We start from the raw sequence: 27,012 nt of genomic DNA on the forward strand, positions 1-27,012 counted from the left end.
AAAAAATAAAAGTCAATTCATGGACAAGAAGAAGATATTTGAAAGGCATACAACAGAGGACTGAAATGTAGGATGTATGTGTTTAATTAATTTAGCAAGGAGGCCATTAGACTGAGGTGGCTTTAATGGGTCAGTAGCCTCCTGAGCAAACCAAAACTGAAGCCTCTAAGGCCTCAAGGTTAAGAACTCACACCGAAGGAAACCCAATCACAAACAGCCAACCAGGCTTTTCCAAATAATACAACCACTAAAGCTAGAGCCAGTCACATAATCTCCCTCCTTTGTTTCCACCTCTTCTCTGTAAAAACATTTCCTCCAACTCCTAACCACTTCGAGTTCGGCACTGTCCCATTTGAACAGATTTGCTCAAATAAACTCTTAAAAATGTAACATGCCTCATTTTGTGTTTTAACGCGAGGGACTCTAATGACACAATAATAAGAACACAAACAATCCACTATGAAAACGGGCAAAAGATCAGCACAGGCACCTCACCAAAGATACACCGGTGTGGATAAGCACATGAAAAGTTGCTTAATAGCATATGTTATCAGGAAAATGCAGATTAAACCCAGAATAAAATACAACTATATACCCACTTGAATGTTTAAAATCAAAAAGGCCATACCAGGAGTTGGCAAGGATGTGGAATAATCAGAGCTCTCAAACTGGAAAATCGTTTGTCATTTTCTTAAAAAATGAAACATACACTTACTATATGATCCAGACATTCCACTCATACATTTTTACCCAAGAGAAACAGAGCCATATGTCTGCAAAAAAGATTTACACAAGAATGTTCACAGGAGCTTTATTTGAAACATTCAAAAGCCGGAAACAACCTGAATGTCCAGCCACAGGTGAGTGAATAAGCAGATTACGGTACATCCATATAATGGAACGCTACTCGGCAATAAAAAGGAATGGCTGCAGATACATGCAATAAAATGGATGAATGTCTAGATAATCATACCGAGTTTTAAAAATCAGACAAAAAAAGAGTACATGCTGCATGATTCCGTTTATACCAAAGTCTAGAAAATGCAAACTTATCTATAGTGACAGAAATAGGTCGCCTGAAGATTAGGGAGGGTGAAAGGAAAGAATGATGGACATGCTATCTTCCCGCCCCTCTTTATTTTTAATTGAAATATAGTTGCTTTACAATATTGTGTTAGTTTCAGATTACAGCAACGTGATTCAGTTATATATATAGGTATGTTCTTTGTCAGATTCTTTTCCATCATAGGTTATTATAAGACATTGAATACAGTTCCCTGTGCTATACAGTAAGTCCTTGTTGTTTATCTATTTTATATATAATAGTGTGTATCTGTTAATCCCAAATTCCTAATTTATCCCCTCCCCTGTCCCTTTCCCCTTTGGCAACCATAAATTTGTTTTCTGTCTGTAAGTCTCCTTCTGTTTGTAAATAATTTCATTTGTATCATTTTTTTTTAGATTGAACATATGTAATATCATATGATATTTGTCTTTGTCTAAATTACTTCATTTAGTATGATAATCTCTAGGCCCATTCATGCTGCTGCAAATGGCAATATTTCATTCATTTTATGGGTTAGTAATATTTCATTGTATGTTTATACCATATCTTCCTTACCCAATCATCTGTCAATGGAAATTTAGGTTGTTTCCATGTCTTGGCTATTGTAAATAGTGCTGCTATGAACATTGAGATACACGTATCTTTTCAAATTAGAGTTTTCATCTTTTCTGGATATATGCCCAGGAGTGGGACTGCTGGATCATTTGGTAACTCTATTTTTAGTTTTTTAAGAACCCTCTATACTGTTTTCCATAGGGGCTGCACCAATTTACATTCCCACCAAAAGTGCAGGAGGGTTCCCTTTTCTCCACACCCTTTGCTTGCTATCTTGATTCTGGTGATGGTTTCACAGACGTATATGTATGTCAAAAATTATCAAGCTGCACACTTTATTATGTGCTGTTTATTGTATGTCAATAATCCTTTAATAAAGCTGTGAGAAAAAAGGAAATCCAAAAAATGAATGAAAAGAAAAGAATAATACACCATGACCAAGCTGGATTTAATCTCAAGAACTCAGGGTTGTGTTAATATTTGAAAATCAGTTCATGTAATTCATCATATTGACATAATCAAGGAGAAAACTATATAGTCATCTCAACAGAGGCAGAAAATGGGAATAGTCTTCAGAGAAACAATATGAGAAAACATGCCACAAAAGTCATGAGCTTCCAGGTTGAAAGGGATCACTGAGTATAATGTGGAATAAATGAAAGAGGAAAAAAAAGCTCACTAAGAGGCACATTACTGCACAATTTCAAATGAGAAAGGAAAAAGAATATCCCAAAAGCTTCTAGAGAAAACCAAAAGAGAGTCACATATAAAAGACAGAGAATCAGAACGAATTTGGGGCTTCTCAACTGCAACTGACAGCTGGAAGATAAAAGAATGATGCCGTCAAAAGTCTGAGTAAGAATTTGTTTGCAACCTAAAATAACTACCAAGTCAAACTCTCAATCAAGCGTGTGACAGAAGACACTGTCATCTATTCCAACAAATATATTCCTCTGTATCCTTTCTCAAGAATATACTGATTTTTTTTTCATCAAATCAAGGGAATAAACCCAAAAAGATAAAAACTATGGCAGTCAGAAGACTGGAGAGAGAGGCAAGAAGAGTTCGCAGGACAACAGCTGTGCACCAGATCTAGGGCACAACCAGACTAGTTTACAGCAGAAAGATGGAGGGTACTAGTTTGGGAGTTTTTTAATTGAGTTAAGAGAATATCTGATTTTTTTTTAAAAAAACATTTGAGATTTAGAGTTCACTCAGTTTGGAGTTGAACTAATGATAGATATATAAGAAACTATGCAAATGAAAAAACAATTCTTCACTCCAGGATAAATGAGAAGTTGTACAAAGAAAAAACATTCTTATTGAATACTAGGTGATTCAGCAAGAAATAGTATTTACATAGTTACTGTATATGTAATATTGATTTAACTATAAACAAGGTCAAAGGCCAACTGTGAGTATTTGAGGTGATGCAAAAGAATTAAATCTTATCTTCCATAATAGATAATAGCCAAAATTGTTCGTTTTCAATAACCAAAGAAATAGCAATCTAAATATGTTATTTAGAAAACTGGAGATATCTGCCAAAAGAAACAGCTAAAATAAGTAAAAGTAGTTGCCTCGATGGAGCAGGGAAAGACCAGTCAGGGGCTGCTGTTTGTATTTTTTGTTAAGTCTCACGTTATTTTAAAAGTATGATTTGACTTTTCAAATTATGTGCATGCGTTACTTTGATTTTATAAAAGCAAAAATGACTCTCTTTGCAGTCATAACCCAACAGTTTCTAAAATACTTAATTCAATTGCTTAGTTACAGTCACAAGGACAAGTATGAACGGGTTTGGGAACAAACAGAACTGATTCTTGGCAAGGAAGTAAGTAGAAAAGATAAGACGTCTTGCTAGAGGGACGCCCAACAGCCGTGTGCACGCCGCAGGCCAAGGGCGTTGGGTCAGAACGCATACAGAGCGCTGGTTAATACAGCAAGTCGTTTAAACTGAGGTCAGTTAAAAGACTGTCTCATGTAATGAATCCAGATAATAAAGGAGGCTGAAATAAAGCAACCTAATCCATCCACTTTTGCTACCCTGTCCTTTTCCCGTGGGTTAAATGGAAGAAATTCAACAAGGAGCGGGGCTCAAGACCATCCTTCTCAGGGTCATTCAGGTTGCCCTGAAATATTAACCCTCTTGAGGGAAATCTGCAAATGAGGATAAATTAGAGTCCCCTTGAAGGGCAGGCTATCTTACATATCCTTTGGCTTGATCCACAAAATGAGTTGGAAAGGTGGCAAAGGAGATAACAAAGCAAAATCTGCATTTTGCACCGTGATGGATGGATCTGATTTAATTTCAGTAAGTAGATTTATTCCATTGTTGCCTATCTTCTTCTTTGCATTTTGAGTAAGTACTAAACAGTACCCATAGAAGCACTGCAAGAGACGAAAAGCAGTCGGGAGTACAAAACGGGACCTGAGACACAGCCTCCTACAGCCACGCTAAGTAGAGTTGTACCAATCTCTTACTCTCAAAGTCTTACCTGCCCCAGTCAATGAAGCCTTGAGGTTTTGAGTATTTTAGATGCTTAATTATTAGAGGATTTAAGAAAGATATGCAGCTACCTTTTCAACAAACCAGCCAACTGCTCATCTCTTTGCTGTGCTACTTTGGGAAATAATCTGCAGAAATATCGCCCAGTAAGGGAAATCTGGTTCTTGCTCTTTCCCTTGGACTCAAACCTGGAGCACTGAGGGAGATCAGATCCACCCCCTTCCCTCATTTGCTGAGCCCGCAGGATCTTGCCAGCCTTTCCTGATAAGAAATTGTCAAATTACTTTACTACTACAACTAGGAAACCAAGTAAGGCAGAAATAGGCGTTTAGCAAGGACAGAGCCATTAAATGAGTACCTTTTCCATATACATATATTCAGCTAGGAGGGGTACTTTGGATCCTCTGAAAGGTCGCTCCCCATAACCTATGAAAATCAACTCAAGATAAATATTCGCTTTATTTTTTTCAGAAGCCCTTAGGCTACCTCCTTCTTTGGCATCAGTAACCGCAGAATGTGACTCAGGTCCAGCCATGTAAATGCCTGGCTGGTTGAGTTTCAAAAAGAATTCCTCCCCATTGCGTGGCCACCTCACTATTACCTGGGCCCCAACTCTGGCCACTAGCCAGGCCCTGAGCTTGTCACAGGAGTGTCAGCACTTGCTTTCAATACTGGTTTTGATGGGATAGGAAATCCTGATTTATTGTTTTTAAACCATCATTATCTGAACACAAAAGCAGCTCGGGATAGTCACTCTCCGCTCTTACTTCAGATCACCTTATTTTGAATTTTGTAGAACAGAGATGAGCAACAGAAGTTATCTGCGTCCACATTTCTTAAAGACGATCATTCCAGCCACCTCATACACCCTGGATGTCTGATTTTTCACTTTCTCCACAACTCTGACCTTCCCAGCCATGACGGTGAGTTTCATTACAGAATGGGGAAGACTTGAGTTACTGAATGTTTTTCTACCTGGAATCTGCATCTTCTCAAGCCCTGTTAAGTTGGGGGCCCCAGAGAGGTACCTCAGTGTCAGAGCTGTTGCCATTCAGAGCCTCCGTGTTTGGGTCCCTCCAGTCTTCTGAGAGTGAAGGGACGTAATTGTCTGTCAGAGCATCCCAAACCCTGTAAACAAAGAGAAGCTCTCATTAGCGCACATCTGTGGCCTGGCCCCGCCTGGAGGAAGGAAGAGCTGGGCCAGGGGAGGAGAGAGGCTTCTGTGTGTGCCAGGCTGAGATCATCTGCCTTCCAGCACGCAGAAGCAAGGCAGCTTAAAAACTGAATTACAGGCACCACCAAGAGAAAAAGAGCCAAGAGAAGGGACCCTGGCCAAGAGCTTCAGTGGGAAAGGTGTTTGCTTAAGAGAAGAGGAATTTCTCACCATTGCGACACAAATGGTAGCGTCTACAGTTAAATCACCTCAGACAATTGATAACCTGCCCTGAAACTAAACCTGCCCCTCCACCCAGTGGCTCACCTAAGACGTGTCCATGTTCCATTTCTTATGGGCAGAGAAGGGTGAGAGGGAGAGGGAGGGAGAGCGAGGAGGGGATCTGGGCAGATTTTCTGGCTGAATCACATTAAGATCAGGATCATCATCTAATTCACATGGACAGTTGACCCTTGAACAACACAAATTTAAAGTGAGAGCATCCCCTTATATGTGGATTTTTTTCAAAAACTATTGTAGTACCAGTATTTTTTCATTTTACAGATCTTTAAATTAACTAAGCATAGGGAAAAGTTTGTGTTCAATTAGAGACATGCAGACTCAAAAGAACCAGGGGTTGAGTCCTGATTCTATTCAAACTGTTTCAGCTTCCTGCCCTGGTCTTTTATCAATTCCTTTATTTTTGAAGCAGAAACAGCAGGACATGGATTTTCCGCTACGCAGGGGGTCAGCACCCCTAACCCCCCATGTTGTTCAAGGGTCCCTTGTATTTCAATTTCAGGTGCTTGCAATCAAAACGGTCAAAAATTAACTCCTTGATATCTGATGTAGGTAAGGGGATGATGCCAGTGCTACTAACGCTTCCTTACGACCCAGAATGTTCTGGCGAGCCCACAACATCCGGTCCTCGAGCAATGCGGAGTCTAAGTGTGCCCCGTCTCCTTTAGGGAGACTCTAAAACAAAACTGTAAAGGGAATCTGTAAGTATCTCTGTCTGCACAATTAGTTTTTAGAGGGGGAAGATGTGGTCCCCTTTAGTGCACTTCTTTTTAAAGTTCTAATAGGTGCATTATAAGAAAGGTTATTCTACGATTCTTTTTGCTTGGCTCACTTATGTCAGAAAGATGTCTTTGCAGCCACATGGATGGACCTAGAGATGATCATCCTAAGTGAAGTAAGTCAGACAGAGAAGGACAGTCATATGGCACTTACATGTGGTATCTAAACTATAATACAAGTGAACTTATTTACAGAACAGAAACAGACCTCACAGACATAGACAACAAACATAGTTACCGAAGGGGAAAGAGGGTAGGGAAGGGGTAGATGGGGAGTTTGGGATTACCAGATTCAAACTACTATATATAAAATAAAGAACAAGGTTCTACTGCATAGCACAGGGAACTATATGCAATATTCTGTAATAAACCATAATGGAAAAGAAAATTTAAAAGAATATATATATATATATAGGTATATAACCAAATCACTATGCTGTACACAGAAACTAACAACACTGCACATCAACTACACTTCAATAAAAAATAAAAAGATTTCTTTAGGGGGTAAAAAAGTTGGGAGGAGGATTGGGGAAAATCCTAAAGTCACAAACACTCAGACACAGGAAAAAAAATTAGCCAACCCCAGGAGATTAATGTAAATCAGTAAACCAAGCTCCCAAAATAATGCCATCCATGGAAGCCAGCAGCACCTGCGTTAACATTACACAACAATAATTGAGGGCTTAATGCAATCCCCTTCAGCGGCCCGTGGCACCTCAAACACGAGAGCAATACCCGTGAAACAAGGTATAAAAAGGGACATTTTATTTGTCTGTTTGTTTTGGGAGGAGATAATTATGTTTATTTAAATGGAGATACTGAGGATTGAACCCAGGACCTCCTGCACGTCATGCAGGCACTCTACCACTGAGCTCTACCCTACCCACCCCAAGAAGGGACACTTTATTTATATATCCTAATATAAGGAAATAGCAAATATGTACACATATGGATTGAATTCAAAAAATGACAACATATGGATTAAGATGCTTAAAACGTAAGTGTGAAAAACTACAAAAAAGATAAGTGATGTACGTGTAAATATGTATCAGAGCACAGACACTTAAAATCAAATACAGCAAATTTGGGCGGGGAGTGCTCTTGACATATATAAAATCAGGAATGACATAGGATATACGGGTACACAAGCAAAGAGATCTTCCTAGTGCACAATGCATACAATGTAGTTATGAAACAAAAAGGAACTCAAAAAAACACAATTAAATGGCATTGCTTGGGTTATCCACTTACTCATTTTTTCCCTACAATGACAAGAAAGCACTCGGAGAGAGCTCAAGTGTTCATTAGACATCTATTCAGCAGGATTTCAGAGTCTTAAACATGGGTGATAATCCAGTTTCCATCAAGCACTATTAGAGTTTCACTAATCCCGCCTAATTCTAAATCCAAGTCTCATTAGCATTCCAAAGCCAAGAGGCAAATATGATTTGCTGTCTCCAAGACAAACTCCCAGTGCCACACCCACCCATTAGAGAGGTCAGTGGACAGTCCTCTTTGCATCACTGCATTACACTCTCTGCTGCGACAATGAACACACATGCACACAGGCACTGACCTTTGGGTCTGTCCCTGAGGCAAGTGCCTGGAAAAATGAAATTCAGCAAAGCCCAGAATAGGCAGGAGCCTTTTGAACCTCTCTGACACAGGACAGAAGCTGGGACCTTTAACAAACTGCACACTTTCCAATGACCTTGAAACTGTTTACAACCTTAAAGTAACAACTGGGGTTGCTCTCAGATCATTTGGGGTGGCAAGTTCTCACCTGAGCCACCACTGACACACTCTGGATTCCATCTTCTAATTCTAAATTTTTAGTGACAATTCCCTAAAACTCTGTCTCCTCGGGATTTCGAGACACTCTCATTCTCTTCCAGGTTTTCTTCTTCCTTTCTGATGGACGTACTTTTTATCCTTCAAGGTTTGTAAACAACTTTTAAGACACAACAGCTCTCATCTATGTCATCACTTGCACACCTTCCTATACTCATCCAGTGCCCATTTAACAAAAATAACCATAGCAACCAACACTTTCTGAGCATTTACTATACAGAAGCCAGGTATGATCCTAAACTCTTTTTTTCATTAGATGTTATTTATCATTTTATTAAACTTTGTATTAGCCATGTGCTTTGTTTTTGTTTTTATTGAAGTACAGTCCGTTTACCATGTTGTGTTAGTTTCTGGTGTACAGCATAGTGATTCAGTTATATATATGTATATATATATATTATATATATTCCTGTTCATATTCTTTTTCATTATAGGCTATTCCAAGGTATTGAATATAGTTCCCTGCGCTATACAGTAGGACCTTGCTGTTTATCTACTTTATACATAGTAGTTCGTATCTGCAAATCCCAAACTCCCAATTTATCCCTCCACCCCTAACCTAAACACTTTATGTGGATTAAGTCATTCATTCCTCACAACTCTCTAAGGCAGATACCGAGAGGATCATCTAATTCACATGGATTCGCACGGGCAGTTGACCCTTGAATGACACAAGTTTAAACTGTGAAACAGAGAGAAGTCAATTAACTCGTCTAAATTCACACAGCCAGTTATGGGACAGGTAGGATTTGCACCAGGCAACGCAGCTATGGAGCCTCTATCCCCGCCCACCCAACTGTGGCAATTCTTTATGACGTTCATGATTGGCATCAGCATGGCCATCAGAACAATACGCCAAGTTCCAAATCACAAGCTGGGATAGCAGTTCAGAAACTGGCTCTGTGTGCAGAGTCTACGTCTGCATTACTCTGGACACTGTGCTTTCATCGTTCTCTGAAAGGCGAACCAGCAGCAGCAGCAGGGCAGCAGGGGTCTTTCTGTCTGGATCTCCAGCCCGGGGAAGGCTGACGGACCACAAAGGCAGATCACAGGCGGGCAGGCGGCCACGGAACAAGGAGCGGGCGTGGGAGGGAAGAACACAAAGCTCTCTGTGAGGAAGAGAATGGGAAGGACTTTTCTCCCCCGAGAGGTTCTCTCTCCCATCATAAGCTGTGTCCTTGGGAGTAGATACATTTTCCTGCTAGAGGCACCGTGGGTGGACAGTAAAATTCCACTTCCTGAGAAGCATCCTGCTACTCTTATCTTGGGGCAAGGAGACTTTGAAAGCTAGCCACCATATCTTTCATCAAAGAACCGAGATTGAACAGGTTCCCTCACTTCCTGTCATTACACTGCCATGGATCCAATTTGCTCCCTCAGTCCCTATAATAACAGAAAAGCCTTCCCGTGCACATACTTTGTATCTTGGGCTTAGATGCCTGTAGAATTGACTAAACTGTCTTCCACCATGGAGGGCGAGGGATTCGGAAAAGGATGCCAGCAGAGGATGAGTCAAAGAAATGGAATGGGTTGGACAAGACACGTGTACAAAAATCTGGATCTGGAACTGGTAACACAGCCCTCAAGGCTACGTTAATCCTGCTATACACACACACACACACACACACACACACACACACACACTCCTATACACCTATTCCTGACAACAGGGTAAACACCTTAAAGAGTTTATTAGCGGGGGAGGGTATTGCTCGGTGGTATAGAGTGCGTGCCTAGCACGCACAAGGTCCTGGGTTCCACACTCAGTACCTCCATTAAAATAAATTAAAACCTAACTACCCTCCCCCCAAAAAAGAATTTAAAAAAAAAAAAGAGCTTATTAGAATTCCAACCTGGTAACATCTCCCCTAAACCCCTCTGGGCTGGCAACTACCCTTGCCTGCTGTTCTGTTTGTGTCCAGACAGGCCAATATCCACGCTTAGATGTGGGTTACCATGAGTCTACTTTTGCTGTTAATACTTAGGAATTGTGGATCATTCACACATCAATGACTTCGGACAACCTTTTAGATTCTTTCAAAGGCTTAAAAAGAATCCATACTATCTCTGCATTCAATATGGGGAAACTGAACCTTGGAGGAGAGAATTAACTTTCCTAAAAGTCACAGTTACCTGTCAACTTTCCCTACCTGATTATTTGGAATTTACTTGCCTTCAATTTAGAGCATGGCTGACTACAGGCTGTTTATTTATCATGTGGACTGACTTTTCACTCTGTCTTTAACGCAATAATTCTATCTGAAGAACAGGAAACTGTCAGTGTTCTCACAGGTTTGGTCCCTCTGTCTCCAGGGTCCTTGTAAGAGGACCAACAGGGACCCCAGCGAGGCAGGAAGAGGGGGGGTTCTATCCAATCCCACTCTGTAGGCCTCCAGGTCCAATCTCTTCTGACAAAGGAAAGAGGGATTTCACAAATGCAAGAAGAGATTCTGGGATATTTTCTGAATTTAAAAAAAGGAAACATATAGGGGAGGGTACAGCTCAGTGGTAGAGTGCCTGGCTAGCATGCACAAGGTGCTGGGTTCAAGCCCCAGTACCTCCAATAAAATAAGTACCTAAATAAACAAACCTAATTACCTCCCCCCCACCAGAAATAAATAAGTAAATAATAAAAACAGGAAACATATTCAACTCTGACTCTCTTCTAATGCCTAGAACTTCCATATACTGACAAATCAGAGGTAAGTGGGTATCTCAGCCAATTCTTTTAACCAAATAGTTACAAATGAGAACTAAAGAAATCAAAATTTCAAAGGGAATCCCTGCAAAGGGAATCACTGTACTTTAAGGAGGTTAATCTGACCAAGAATTTCACTGCTTTCATTTTAAGTTCTATTATTTGAGCTCTAACCCACCCACAACACTTTCAATTCACTGGTGGGTAAAATCTCTAACTGCTTAACCTAAGTAAGTTTATTAGAACCCTAGAGCTAAGCTCAGGAGATTATTAACCAGGTTAGATATCACATTATCTTTTTCCTTTCCTTCACCATAATTTTACAGTTGAAATATCTGAATAGGTGTTTATAAAACAAAGCATGTAATTTAATTTCAATTTTTACTTTAAGTTGTAAAGCTGTAGATACACTGAATATCTAGAAAGCACAGTGTTAATTTTTCTCTTCCCAGATTCCTTCCATTACACTATCTCCAAATCATATTTTATCTCTAAGGAATTATTCAACCTTTGGTCATTTAGCTGAGGCAGTCAATGAGGCAGGCAAGTCGGAAAATCAGGGTAGACCAATAATCCCATGTGAGGGTGATTAACATTGAGTGGCCTCTGCTAATGTGCTAGCAGAGAGGAAGAACCCGCTCGCTGGGCCCTCGTCCTAAATGAGGCAGAGGGGTGGTTTAGACAGGGGAGAAATGATTTGTTGGAAGCAAAAGTAATTTTCAGAGTGCAGCCTGGGTGATGTGAGAAATTAGGTTCTCTGCAAGTCCTTAGTCTTGCTTCATCGGGATTGAGCTCAGGAGGTTTCATAGATGAGGACCCACGCAGTCAGCTAGAGTTAAGTGACGAGCCCAAGGTCACACAGCGAGTTCGCGAGAGTATGAAAATGACCATTCATCGTCTTAGTGTTTCTAGTTCATTGAACCAGGCAATGAACTAGAGTAAAAAATACTTTGTCTAGTTAGAGTATATTCTTTCTTGACTAAGAGGAGTTGAGTAAATTATAACAGGCTCAGAGTTAAAAAGAAGCAGTTTGAAACTTAAAATTGAATTGAAACACACAGCCCACAGTTAGAGTACTGGTCACTAGAGTGAACTGTTCTCTGTGGTCATGCCTTCAGGCAAGCATTAATTAAAAAGAAAAGGAGGAAATGGTGTGGGCCTAGAATTACATTACATGCACCTACAAGGCTATTATTGCGCATCCAGTTCATTCGATATTCAATATTTCATTCAAAAATATTATTTGACCACTTATTACACACCATGCACTGTGTCAGACAGTGGAGACAGAATAATGAGTAAGGCCCCTGTATTCACAGAGATAGTCTCAGGGCTCATCAAAGAAGCAACCATCTGCCAACGGCAACCAGGTTCAATTCTGGAGGACAAGCCTCTTACCCCACTTACTGACGGGCAGCTTTTCCCACCCAAGTCCATAAAAAGAGAAGCCAGAAAGACTTCCACGACCAACCACTCGACATTTCCTGTGAGATCCCTGGAGAACAGGCGATGCACGTTATCTCCATAGGGAATTTATGCCTATTTTTACTAACTACGCCAAACGACTTTCTTTAATTTAATGTAACAAAACAGCATCTTCTTCTCTTTCTAGTCCCTCCTTGGACAGCATTTTTCTCAAGTCCCTGTTCTTAAGTCCCTGCTGTTAAGACCCTGGAAGGTGGCTACTAAGTGACCCAGGGACTCTACACACTCAAAAGCCACTTCACCAGGGTAATTCCCTGTACTGTCAGTTCAATTTGTATGCTTTCTTATTGGGACATACCTTAATATTTATAGATAACTTTCCAGTCCTGAGGGGTTGTAAACAGTTTGGAGATTTTCATACTTCTGGTGTTATGAGAAGCAAATTATTTCAACTATATATATATTCCTCCATCACAGTTAATTTTTTTTCTGGTCCTTATCTCTAACATCTGGATGGATTACCACGGATATCAAGAAAGCTAAAGATAGACCCTCAAAATATACCATGCTCCTGGAATTCGATTTTGTGTCTAGGAAAACCTATTTCCTAAAAATCCTTTATTCCCTTCTGGCTTCAACTTAAGAAAGCTCTACAGGTGAACGTAAAGGGACATAATAGAGCGATGTCGGCAGTCACCAGGGCACTGCCCCACTGATATAAAAATGTAAGTACCATGCCATGAGCCCAAGGACAGAAACTAGTTCTATGCCAAGGAGCCCCAGACTCCAGGGCTCTTGTCTGAAGCAAGAGAGAGCAGTCAAGATGCCTTACTCCTCATCCTGCAGGGTCTCCTCCTCCTCTTGAATCTGGAACTGGTTCTTCACGGGAGCTAGGTTCTCAGTCTTGGCGTTGTAGTTCCGAAAGCAGACATTGAGCTTCTCATCAAATTCATTCACCAGGTCCTCCATGGACTTGAAGCTGATGATTTCAGAAGAAAAATTCTCAAGCTCAGAGAGGGAGGGGTCCTCTAGATGGTGGGGAGATGAGCCGTAGAAACACTGTGGCTTCTCCTCCCGGTCCTCCGAGCAGCAGGGCCGAAGGTCCTCAAATTCTTCATCCAGACTCACCAGTGGGGCCTCCATTCTTGCACAGCAAGGGGACAACGGCAACGTTCAGGATTCGTTTCTCTGGAAGAAATAAACACGTAGCGAAGTGAGAGTGGGCTGGGCTGTCCTGCCCGCTCTGCAGAAGAACCACAATCACTTACTCCATTACTCTCATCCCTCTAACACAAAGATTCCGCTTTACTGGCATCCATCGCTTCTCTGCTTCCTCACTGTACACCCGTAGGGAGTTCAAATATCACTGTCAGTGTGAAGATCAGTAACCTTATTAGCATGCAGTTTTGGAGACACACCTGCTTCCAAGTCACTGCTTCAAAAAGCATAGGGGTTAAGTATGCAGTCCCTGAACCAGACTGCCTAGGTTTGCATCTTGTTCTGCCCCTTACGTGACATGAGCACTTACCTACCTCCTCTGTGCTCCCTCTTATTCTTCTCAAGACAGAACCAATGCCCAAACCGACCTACCTCAAAGGGTAGTCCTCAGGGTTAAAGGAGTAAACACAGGTCAGCACTTAGAACAGGGCCTGGCAGATAGTAAACATCGATGTTGTTCAATCTGTGTTCTCTGTTGTTATTCGTTTTAATTACCATCGGGCCATATCCTTAACCATGTGCTCTCAAAACTGGAAGTTTTTCGTAACTCATGTGGTGGCAAAACCTGCCCTGACCTGAACTCACTTGGCCACTAAACCTGATCTCCCTGAATAGAAAGATGCTTATGGTTTTAGTTTATTCCATTTGGTGTGTTTTGCTGTAGAAATTTTAATTTTTTTAAATTATGGAGATTGCTGCCCCAGCCCCCAGGGGATGGTATGTAGCATATGCCTCTATCACTGCCTTCCAAAACTGGAGATCATCTAAATTCCGAAATATGACTGGCCCCAAGGGTCTTGGATAGGGCTTTGTGGACCTGGATGTTACTACCCTGTCAATAAATGATAGACTAATGAACACTAACAGACTTTTAAATAAGAACCTGATTTTTTTCCCAGACACACAGCATTGGTCTGAGACTAGAAGACTGGATGAGATGACCTATTACCCCACAAGACACAGACCCAAGTACCTATGTGCTCCCAAGCCAGACTCCAAAACCATCTTGGGCACCGCACCCCGGAAGGCTGGACACTCAGGCCTCCCTTTATTTCTCAACAGCTCCGGGCCCTTTTCATACACTGCCCTCAACTGTGATTTATCCATCTGTGTGTACATCCAAGCCCTTCCCCAATTTCAATTTAAATTCCTCGAGGGCACAGATGTCCTCTGGAAATCCTCCATGGTTTCTAGCACACAATGCCTGCAGCTAAGGCAATCAATCAATGTGCGCTCACCGAGAAATGAGCTTCTGTGCCCCACACAGTTTCCCTTTTGCATCCCAGGCAGCACAAGCGTTACCGTCTACCCTACCCTTCTCTGCATACTCTACGTCCCTCCCTGGAACACGGAAAGGGAACCAAACTTTTCTCTTCTGTCTGTGTGGTTACTGATCCAGTTAGATGCTTAAACTGGAACCACTACCTGAAGAGAACCAACCAGACAGCAAAAACTATGGCTTCTGTCCTAGGCGTGCCAGTCTCCACCTAGACCTGCAAAACTGTAACTCTGAAGAAGCAAGGCAAAGGGCATGCCAGGTGAGGACCCGGACAGTTCTGCCTGGGGCTTTCCTGGGATTAAGTCAGTTAACACCCGATCACACTAAAACAGATTCTGAGTATTTACAGTTTGCAGAGGCAACATGACAGGACCTTGGAACATGAAAGGCTATAAAAGCAGTGTGATAGCTTGGAAAGAACCCAGGCTCAGGAGTCAACAGACCTGCTGAGTGACAAGAACTGTGGGTCCTGATTTCCTTATTTGTTAAAATGAAGCTGTTGGTATGGAGCTAATACCTTTGAAAGTTAATTTTAATAACAAATTAATTAGTAATTTTAATTATAATAATATATTTTAATACTTTATTTAATCCAATATATCCAAAATCTTGGTGGGGAGGCTATAGTGATGTTGTAGAGTGCATGCTCAGCATACACAAGGTCCTGGGTTCAATCCCCACTATCTCCTCTAAAAATAAATAAATAAGTAAACCTAATTACCTACCCCCCCCAAAAAAAAACAGATAAAATCTTATCATTTCGAAATGTAATCCGTATTTTTAAATATTAATGGGACATTTTACATTCTTTTTTTTCACACTGAGTCTTCAAAATCCAGTGTATATTTTACATTCACAGTATATCTCCATTTGGACCAGCCACATTTCAAGTGCCCACTAGTCACACATGGCCGATGGCTACCGTATTGGACAACCCAGCTATTAAGCAATACACAACTAACACCAGCTAGAGGTTCTTCACCTATGGTCTAGACTCCTAAGAGCTCTTTGAATATAACTATACTTTATTTTATGCATTTAAAAGCATATTCAAAGAAGGATCCCGAAGTTTCCCTACGTTGCCAAAATGGCCCATAGCACAAAAAAGATTAGGAACCCCTGGGTGCCAAAAAAGTGAATTTAGAAAAGATCACTAAGTGCAAGAGAGTAAGGAAGATTTTACAGACCACAGATGTGTGTTGAGAGAGGAAGGACTCTGGTGGCTAAGTGCCTGGACTCCAGGTTCCTGTCCTGGTCCTGTCACTTCCTAGCTATGAGACTTTGGGCAAACTATAAGTCTCTCTGCACCTCAGTTTCCTCACCCATAAAATGGGGTTTGAAATAATACTTATATTGGAGGTTATTTTGTGGAATAAATGAGAGATCATCTTTAGAGTGCTAAGCACAGTATGTGGAATACATGGAGTGTACAATAAATGTCAATGATATTAGAAAAATGAGGCTAAGTTAGTTCATGGAAACATGGGGTGAGACTGCTTTGAGTAAAAGAAAAAGTATCATTGTCATGATATTCTGTGTGATGTTTCAGATACTTAACAAATGAGAGAATTACTGAAAGACTTTTATCATCTTTTTTCTAAGGCACCCCTGCTATTTTCAATTCATATGGTCAAAGCCTCTCAGATCACTGGTTCCATTTCAGAGAGACTTGAAAGCTAACCAGCTGCTATTCCAGATAGTTACACTTCCTTTAAATCTGTACTCTTCTCTGGAGGGGACGAGGGAGCTGGAATGAGAAGGTGGTATCAAGGAGGGTGCAGATTTGAAATGGCACCACGTATACCATCATCCAGCAACAAGAGAGAGATCCAACCAGAATCTGGGACTAGGATTGAGTTCTGAGTGCTGGCGACGAGGAAGATAATGCTGAAGCACTATCCTTATCCCAGGTAGGCGCTAGAGAAAATGGATTCACTAAAAGAGTATAAAAGAAGAAATGACTATTACAGCTCCAGAGTTCAGAAAGGTCATCATTTGAACAATCCACAGCACAGCCTGACTTCTTTTCACCAATTCACTATCCAGGAGCCAAGAAACTGCATGAATGACCAGACCAGCTGGGGATGAAGCTAAAACTGAGAGACTGCATTGAGAATCGGAAGTCATTTGATACCCAAACCAAGCCCAGTGTGTGTAGAAAGACTCCAAGCTATGGTAGAGGAGGTGAGAGCCAGGCATCTGACTGGCCCCACCATGGCCTCAAGGAGGGGTCTCTGCACTGGGGCTGGCTGTCCTTCTTGAAATGGTGCCCCTTCTCTCCTTCCGTTAGCTCACTCTCTTTTGCTCTTCTCTCTTGGTGAGGTGCCTCTGCTCCCTCCCCCAACTGAGATGTCCCACTCTAGCATTCTGGCAAGTTTGCCCCTGTCTTCAGTTACAGCTCATCTCAGAGGCCTCCTCCCCTTAAAAGCTAGGGTTAATTCAATTGAGAGCTTATCCCCTTTCTGTACACTTTCTAAAACCAATTTGAAAAAAAAAATACATGAGGAATGGCAGAAAGAAGGAACCATAGGAGGTTGGTCTTGTCTTTTTCTCTTTATCACGGAACAAGAGCGCAGGACTATAGTTTGCTTATGTCCTATAATCTATTCCATTTATTTTGGCTCCCAATAGATGGTGTAATTGGGAAAAGAAAAGGCAGCTCAGAGCTTGAGACCCAGCAGGAAACACGTAAGCCTTTCGTGCAGCATAATGGTCTCGTGCAGCATAACCACGCACGGGCTGCAGCTTGGGGCTGCAGTACCATTTCCCAGTGCCCGCTCTGCTGGGCTGAGCAGCGGAGAATTCACCATGCCTCCCCCTGCTGGGCCTCTGCACCTCCACAAAAGACCCATTCCATCTCCCCTTCTTCCACTACTTGCCCCATAGATCAATTGATTCTGTGTGGCATCCACCCCCAACCCCGACAAACCATCCTGAAAGCTACCCTCCACGGATCCACCTTGGATTTCTCACTGCTCCCCAGCAAAATCCAGTCAATGTACATGTCTGAGCCAGCTTCACATTTTAACGGAAAGAGAGGATTTCACCGCATAGAAGTCAGCAACCCCTTTGTAGCTCTGCTTCCCCCTCTCCCCCCTCTTCCCCCTCCTCCTGCTGCTCCATTCACCCTCATCTCACAGCCCCCCTCCCCCAGTCTGTTGGGGTAAAGAAAGGCTCCTCCAAGCAGCACAATGCCTAGGGCTCCAAAAAAGCCGGGTTCATTCTGCGCAGGCTGCACACACACTCCAATGCCCTTTTAGCCAAACAAGACCCGAACAGGGGAGCAGGAGGGGATCAGGCGGTGTCGCGGCAGGGAGGGAAGGGATAGGCAAGAGAGAAGAGGAGAGAGCTGTGATAAAACCGCGAGGGTTCCGTCAAGCGATGCTCTCCCAGCTCCAGAGGCCGTGGGCCCACTGGAGGGCAGAGCGCCCTCACCACCACCGCCAACACTCGTCCTTTCTCCGACCTGCTCCGTAGTGAAACAATCGCTCCGCCAGCGTCTGCGGCAGCTGCCAGCGGTTCTGACACTGCAGGAATGCACGGTCCGGGGAAAGGCTGGGCATCCCAGGGAGGGGCACGGGCGGGGTGCGGAGTCATGTTCTTAGAGGCATAGATGATTCTGGGGCGTTTAAGAGAGCGGGACCAGATAACGGTCCTGGGAGAAGGTACCGACCCACTCACTCCTCCAGCACCATCGGGCAGAGTTCCCGGCCTCCCCCAGCCCCCAGACCGCGCCGCCTCCCGCCACACACACACAGACACACACAGACACACACACACACACACACACACACACACACACACACACACACACACACACCCCAGGCCTGGCTGGGGGTGCCGAGGCTCTGAGGATGCTTGAAGTACCCATCATCCCGAATCTCCCTGCCCTGGGCGCTGCGTCCCCGCTGCGCTCCCATAAAGGGTGGGACAGGAGGACGACGGCCTCCTGGGCGCTTCCTTTTGGATTCCGGGCTGGGACGGGATGCGGGTGCGGAGCTGCGGCGCCCCCAGACCTGCGGGCCGGGGCATCCCGAGTTGCGGGGCCTCCTTCACCACACCCCTCCACCCCCCAACCCGCGGCAGTGGGTCGGTCCGGACTAAAGTCGCCCCCCGCGACGGCACCTGTGCGGGTCCTGGCGGAGGGAGGCGTATCGCGGGGCTCAGCTGGACAACCCCATCCACGGGCCGCGGCGAGCGGCCGGAGCGCAGCGCAGATTCAGCGGCAGCGGCGAGCCAACGAGCGCTCCCCCCGCGGCTCCGCAGGCGCCCGGCTCTGCTCCCCTCCTCCACCCCGCCCCCTCCGCCCCCTCCCCGCGCTCGTGCCCGGGCTCCGGGGGCCGCGCCCGCGTCGGGCACCCGCCCCACGGGCACGCGCAGGCCCCCGACGTCATCTTCTCGTTAACATTCATAGCCTTCCTCGGTGCATGTGGCCTGCCTTTATTAATATTTATGAATTACTATTTCTCCCGTCTTTAACATTGGCCTTTCTGCTTTCCTTATGAATATTCAGAAGCTCTGAGACGTGTGCTTGCAACAAACAACTCCCGGTGAGGATTTCTCACAGGGCGTGACAATGTAGCTTCTCCGTGAAAACGTAGGCGGACGGCTGAGTGGGTGGGTCGGCGGATGCGCACAGACGCAAAGACCTCCCTGGATTTTCTGGATTCCCCATTTTACTCCGCTGGGGGCTGAGGTGAGCAAGCTGAGGGATGCCTGCCACCCCAAACCGGGTTCAGACCTCAAGCCAAAAGTAATAAAGGCTTTACCGCGCAAAGATGCTGAGTAGGGGCTGGATCCAGGATGAGAAAGCTGCAAACCATACCACTATCCATCTGCAGAACTTTTCTTTCTGTCTCAGTGAACTTGACTATTCTAAGTATTTCTTATAAGTGGAATGACACGGTATTTGTCCTTTTGTGTCTGGCTTACGTTACCTCACGTAATGCTTTCAGGGTTCATCCTGGTGGTAGTTTGTAGCAGAATTCTACTCCCATTTTAAGGCTGAGTGATATTCCATTGTATGTATATGACATATTCTGTCTATCCATTCCATCTATGTACATTTGGTTTGTTTCCAGCTTTTGGCGATTGTGAATAATGCTGCTCTGATATAGGTGTACAAATTCCAGGTAACATTTTAAAAACAGCATTCTGTGATCTGCGCTATAAGCCAGGGAGGTAAAAATGAAGGCCTGCATTGATTTCTAAACTCTGCTACTTGGAACTGTAGTAGGTTGAGTAGTGTCTCCCCCCAAAATGTATATCCATCCAGAACCTCAGATGTGACCTTTTTGGAAATAGGAGCTTTGCAGGTGTAATTAGTTCTAAGAGGTGGCCATACTGGATTAGGGTGGCCCTAAATCCAATTACTGATGTCCTCATAAGAGAGGACACAGAGAGAAACAGGAAAGAAGCTACGTGGTGATGGAGGCAGTGATTGGAGTGATGCAACTACAAGTTAAATGACACCAAGATTGCCAGGAACCACCGGAAACCAGGAAGAGGAAGGGAAGGATTTTCCTCTAGAGCCTTCAGGGGAAGCACAGCCCTGCTGACACCTTGATTTTGATTTCTGGCCTCCAGAACCACAAGAATGTTACCGAACAAAAGTTCATGTGCCGTACACACCATGAAGCCAAACAAACCAAAACATCGGAGTTTGAGCAGAGGAAGGTTTACTGCAGGGCCAAGCAAGGAGGATGGGTACCTTGAGCTTGAAAATCCCGAACTCTCAGATGGTTTGGGGGAAAAAGATTTTATAGGCAAAATTTGGGGTGAGGGCTGTGGGTTGTGTGGCTTTCTTCAGATTGGTTGACGATGAGGTCACAGGGCAGTGCTCCAGGAATTTTGTGCTCAGCCTGAAGTTTCCATCCTCCACCTGGGTGGGGGTCTTAGTTCCTGTTAATGTATTTTCCTTGAGGAGGAACCAGGATCCTGCCCCAAGGCTGCACTCTAGTTTCTTGGCTATTCCTCCCTGGTCTCTGCACTGCCTCCCTTCCCTGATTAGCATCTGTTTGAACCTGCCCTTTGGAACTCAAAGATGATCAAGAAATCTGACTGAAACCTATTTCCTACAAAAAGAGAGAAAAGGATTTGTACCAGGAAGGATCCTACAGGGTCCTGCTGTTTTAAGACTATAAATGTCTCTTGTTTTAAGCCGTCCAGTTTCTGGTAATTTGTTATAGCAGCCCTCGGAAACTAATATAGATTTTGGTAGGGGATGCTGCTGCAACAATTATTTTAAAATGTGAAAATGGTTTTGGAACTGGGACATAGATAGAGGCTGGAAGAATTTTGAGGCACATGCTAGAAGAAACCTAGGTGGCCTTGAAGAGGCTGTTGGTAGAAATATGGGTTAAAGGCAACCCTGGCAAAGGATCAGAAAAATTGAGAAGAGTTGTAGAGAAAGCTTCTATTGTTCCTGAAAAACCCCAATTGAAAAACCCCAATTGAGAGCTGAAAATTGTGAGTTGGAAGCAGAGTTTTGGGAGAAAAGAACAGCTTTATTGCTTTGCCAGGCAAAGAGTGTCACAGCAGGCTAATGCCTTAAAGACTGTGAGCCTGCCTTGGAGTAAGGATCCTGGGGTCTTAGAGAAAAATGAGAACAATCAGGGTGTGAGCAGGGGCTACATTCCTTTCATCTTAATAAGAACTTGCTGTTGTTACGGAGGAATTTAGGAGGTTCTGCCCATTTTCTTGAGGTTCAGTCCATGATCTTCTTTCAAGACCTCTAGGGTAAAAGGACAAGTTATTCTAAGAAAAGAGTGCACAGGGAGGGGAGCTTGTTAGTCATAAGATCAGTTTAGCTACAAGTACTGGCCTGAGCCACTCAGGAGCCATCTTGTTAGTTTCCTACTCTTTCAAGAGAGTACACATTGTCATGAACGGAATATGGCTGGAAATATGAATGTTAAAGGTGCTTCTCCTAATTATGGTCTCAGATGGAAATGAGGAACATGTTATTAGAGACTGGACAAAAGGCAATCTGGTTATAAAGTGGCAGAAAGCTTGGCTGAACTGTGTTCTACTGTTGGTTGGCAAGTAGCTCTGTAAGCGACAAACTTAGATATTTAGCTGAGGAAATATTAAGTGTGGAAGATGTGGCCTGGTTTCTCCTTGCTGCTTACGGTAAAATACAGTGAGGAATGATGGCCTGGACCCCCTTCATGCTTAAGCATCAAAGTGCATGCATGGTTTCTGAATTTTATACCAACAGAAACACTGCCAGTCTGTACTAAAAGGTACAGTGAGAGGACACAATAAAGGAAGACTGTTAGACTTCTGAAATTTTGCATGCAGGAAACAGGCTGATAGGTTATCTGCAAAGGTTACCCCTCAAGAAAATGGAAGAATGACTCTGAGGGCAGGGCCACTGCCCCAGGCTAAGAGAATGGAGCTCTGAGCCATGAAGAATTATTCTCAGTTATTGAAACCTCATGGAACTTGCCCTGCCAGTTTCCAAGCAATTTTGGATCATTTATCTCTTTTTTTCCTTCCATTTTCTCCCTTTCTAAGTCGGAATGTCTATGTTGTATCTGTTTTATCATTGCCTTTTGGAAGCCAATCAGTTTCACAAGTCCACAAACAGAGAGGAATTTTATCCCAGGATGTATCATACCCAGAGTCTCACCCATATCTGATTTCAATGATGAGATTTGGAATTCTGAGTTGATGAGATTAAGATTTAGAGTTAATGTTGGAATGGGTTAAGATTTGGGGATGCTGGGAATGGAATGAATGTATTTTGCACAAGGGGTGGACATGAATGTTTGGGGGACCGGAGGGCAGACTCTAGTGGTTTGGATAATATCCTCCCTAAATTCATGTCTCCCCAAGTCTTAATCCTTTTGGACTCCCATAACAAAGTACCACAGACTGGGTGGCTTATAAATACCAGAAATTTATTTCTCAGTTATAAAAGCGGGAAGTCCAAGGTCATGGTGCCAGCATGGTAAGGTTCTGGTAAAGGCCCTCTACCAGGGTGCAGGTTGCCCACTTCTCACTGTGTTCTCACATAACGGAAGGGACTAGGGATCTCTCAAGAGCCACTTTCATAGAGATATTAGTCCCACTCATAAGGGTTCTGACACAAGAGGGAAAGGGGCAAAGCACAGCCATTCAAGGAATGACAGCAGTTAACACCAAAGAAGATTCAACTCCCAGTAGGCCTTGAGGGTTAAGATGGAGGGAGATTTGACTTCTAGTAGAACTTGAACTTCATTATATGCTCATTGTAACATATTAACATGATAAGTAACATGGTCACGGGAGCCATGACAGTCCCAAGGCTAACCATAGAAGGTCAAAGAGTGGGCTGTGGCCAAATTCCTGGGAATCCCAGCCCGTTCCCTAGGGTAGCTGGAATAGTCCTCCCACTTACAGGCGTGAAGCTACCGAGCCCATAAAAACGCAACACCACACCTCATGGCCACCTTTCTCACTCCCTCCTCTTCAGAGACAGCCCGCACTCTGTCTATGGAGTGTGTACCTACTTTTACTTTAACCTGAGCACCCAACCCCAACACCTCATGGTCTTTCTCTTGCATTTTGAAACAGCCTACACTCTATACAGTAGGTATCTCTCTAAATAAATCTACCTTTACTCAACTGTGACTCGCTCTTGAATTCTTTCCTGCGCGAAGCCAAGGACCCACACCTGGCGGGGCATGTCCCAAGGGCTCCACCAAGACATGAGACATGGCCCTCCTCATGCCCCACATCCATTTTTCATTGCATCAGTTCCACCTTATTCATGAGGTTTCCCAAAGGCCATACCTCCTAATACCGTCACATTGGGTGTTAAGTTTCAACATATGAATTTGCAGAGGACATGAACACTTAGATCATAGCAACTCCAAACTTCAGAATGTGACCTTATTTGGAAATGGGGTCTTTGCAGATGTGATTAGTTAGGATGAGTTCATACTGGATTAAGGTGGGCCTGAAATCTAATGATTTGGTGTCATTGCTAAGGCAGTCAAAGAAACAAATCCAGAACCCAAGAAAATTAAATGAGATAATTCAACATATACTAATACTTCCTGTGTGCAATCTATGTAAAGCTTCTGCACAGGGCCCAGCCAATGAAAGTACTCAATAAATGCTGCTGTGTGTTATTAGGAGTTTCAAGAATCTTCCTTAGGGCTGAGAGGTGGAGCAATTTCCACCTCTTCAACCCTCCAATCAGAGTAAGTCCAATTTTACTTTATACTTGTTAAGAGTTCCTAGAGCTTTAAAAAGTTTCTGAATAAATGACACTCCCAGTGAACAAAGGTATTTACAGAAGACAAAGATTGTTTTAAACAAAGCTCTGTAATTGCTATGTGATGGGGGAAGAGAGCAGGGGTTTTGCTCAAAAGGTCACTTAACTTAAAGTAGAGGTTCCTGAGATCACCACTTGTATATCTGGCTGGCTAATTGTCATTGAGGGCTGTCCTGTTTGTTGTAGGATGTTTAACAGCATCCCGGGCCACTAGATGCCAATAGCAACTCCCCAGTTGTAATGACCAAAAATGTCTCCAGACTTCATCAAATGACCTGTAGGGCTGAAAAAAATTGCAGCATCACCCCAGCTGAGAACTGCTCCCTTAGATGTCAATCTTTGAGGGTTGAGTGGACATTCTGCGAGGCTGGGGCTGCATTTCCTACAGAGGGAATCAGCAGTACCAAAGCTTGGATATGTAAGAAGACACGTACCTGCCTTTTAAGTAAGCAAATCTAAGACTGGGTTATAGGTACACGCTGCTGGTTGTTGGCAATACAGGATCAAGAATCCCTCCTGGAATTACACCAATACCATTTTAAGGGGGTTATTTTAGTTCCTGAACGGAACTTATTTTAGTCCTGAATTTACTTGATAGAATCAACGAATTTTAGAGCATATAGAGCATTTAAAGTTCCTCTAGTCTAACCACCCACTTGGTGAAGAAACCAATATCCTTCCTAGATTATGTTACAAGCAGGTTCTACTTCGATACCTCTCATGATGAGATACTTGACGTCACATTCCATCTTTTTTTAAGGGTTTTCAAGGCTAACTTACATTTAGAAATTAAGTGATAGTGTGATGTGTATTGTGCTCATTCTGTTTGATCTTTTTTAGAAGGATCTTTCTTGAAGAAGACAGTTTTCAGCGACATTCTGGAAATGAGCTGTTGACTCTATTGAAAACCTACGTCAATCACAGCCCAGCAAATAGAGATGAGCTCACGACTACTAACATTTTCAGACTACTTGATTTTTCTTTCACTGGTAGTTCTTGAATACCAACACTCAATTCAAGCCTATATTCATCTCCATCCTCAATCTCCAGGGTTGATTAAACTCTCTGATTTGTTTCCACAAGGGAAATGGAATATTCCCCAAGATTCAAATTCTATTCATAGCCATCTAGTCAGCAGTAATTACTCCCTACCACGCATCAAGAACAAGACCGTATTACTTTCAAAAAGAACAAGCAGTATTATAAAAAATTGACCATAAATTGCCCCCAAGAATAACTATAAATTCCAGAATAGTCACCTCTATTTTCTGATGAAAAATGACAAAATACATGAGCTAGCTGGCAAATAAAGAATGAGGTCCCTTAAGATATTGGAAATTCCTTAAGTGTAAATGTGATGACAGTTTATATCTATATATATGTATAGATATATATATAAAAAATTGGATATTTCAAGAAAAGAGAACCACAAATTTTAATAGAAAAAGGAAAATGAGGTCCCCAGGGTCAGGGAAGCTTTTAGATCTACTGTGATCAAAAATGAAAGGTCATGGGGGGAGGGTATAGCTCAAGTGGTAAAGTGCATGCTCAGCATGCACAAGGTCCTGGGTTCAATCTCCAGTACTGCCATTAAACAAATAATTAACTAAATAGATCTAACTACCTAACCCCCCACCAAAAAAAAAAAACTAAAAAAAAAAATGAAAGGTCATTCATCATCCAGTCTCAGCGGCACAAGTGATTTATCAAGGCAGATCAGCGTGTCTCCTGGGTGAATGGGGACAGGAGAGCCTATGTTGTCACCTGTTCACAATAGGAAACAGAGCTTAGAAGCAGTGTCATGAGGGGACCCCATTCATGACATTGTTCAGCTCCACCAGCTCACTTTTAGGTGAACTTTTGGCTCTTTATGAGACCCTCCCTAGTCCAAGCTGGGACGTCTTGGTTGTATAAATCCCTAAAGACCCACTTCCACTCCCCTCAATCTCAAGTAATCTCTATTTTCTGCTATCCCCAGGATGCCCTGGTGTTCAGGGATGTGATGATTCAGACTTGAGGAAATAAAAGTGCCAAAAAAAATTGCCATTTCACTGCACCAGTCTAGCCATATAAAACTCATTTCGCCAGCAAACCCTCAGAGCCCAGCATGCTCTGCAAATCCTGCCCTAGGCCACAGTTGTCCTCTCTAAGGCATGACTCTGGGTCATGACAGTGTTTTCAGCCCTGTGAAAATGATGAGCTAAAAACATAGCTCTCTCTCAAAATCTCATTTTCAACAGTTTTTTTTTTTTTTTCTTTTTTCACAAAGTCATCGTAGCCAGGATTCAAATAAGCTACATCCTACAAGTTGGGAGCTTAAAAACACTGACCATCAAGGCAGAAGAAGAGGTAAGCTGGGGTTGGTGACAGGCAAGATTAATCCCTTTAAAATATACAGACCAAAAGATATACTGCAGAAATCCTTGACATGGCCTGGCATTGGGACGGGGTTTTGGAGAGCTATGAAAGGAAAAACTTATTGTTGGATATTGATCAGATCCCTGGAATGTGTGAGAAGAAGTTGATGAGGCCAAATACTGTTGTCTTAGAAACACACAAAGCAGTTAGACATGAAATGAATGTAAAACCAGAAGCTTTGAGAGGCTTTGCAATCTATGATCATTCAAAATCTACTGGTTTTGTAGATTTGCATATTCAAACAAATCCAGCTTCTTTTCGGGGTAAGAATTTGTTGGTTGGATATAATGTTTGGGCATGTTCGAAATGCAAAATGAATAAATCAAAGGAATCTCACTCATTATCTATTAGGAAAGAAAGATTACCCCCAAATCTGATCATGGCAACTCTTTGCAGCTAAAGAAATGAGCAGAAATTATTCTCATATCCTTTGAGAAACCTTGTTTAGGGCAGGAAAATATTTGTTCCATATTAAGTAATCCAACACTTTACT

At 42.9% G+C, this 27,012-nt stretch overlaps 1 protein-coding gene across 3 annotated transcripts in view; it reads right to left on the reverse strand.

The window, feature by feature from the left end:
- The window catches only part of FEZ1 (fasciculation and elongation protein zeta 1), a 36,661-nt gene extending 17,517 nt beyond the window's left edge, over window positions 1-19,144 (reverse strand). The window contains exons 1-3 of one of the 3 annotated variants that reach the window (XM_010986488.3): window positions 18,962-19,144; window positions 13,172-13,527; window positions 5,159-5,258 (exon numbers count right to left, since the gene is read on the reverse strand). In XM_010986488.3, coding sequence (XP_010984790.2) covers window positions 5,159-5,258; window positions 13,172-13,482 — 411 coding nt within the window. In that variant the 5' untranslated portion in view covers window positions 13,483-13,527; window positions 18,962-19,144. Of the gene's footprint in view, window positions 1-5,158; window positions 5,259-13,171; window positions 13,528-18,302; window positions 18,377-18,703; window positions 18,721-18,961 lie in introns of those variants that run through there. The other 2 variants (XM_064482196.1, XM_031443427.2) reach the window with 2 other exon arrangements.
- Between the last annotated feature and the right edge of the window lie 7,868 nt (window positions 19,145-27,012).

The sequence above is a fragment of the Camelus dromedarius genome, chromosome 34 (assembly GCF_036321535.1).
Source record: "Camelus dromedarius isolate mCamDro1 chromosome 34, mCamDro1.pat, whole genome shotgun sequence".
Classification (NCBI taxonomy): domain Eukaryota; kingdom Metazoa; phylum Chordata; class Mammalia; order Artiodactyla; family Camelidae; genus Camelus; species Camelus dromedarius.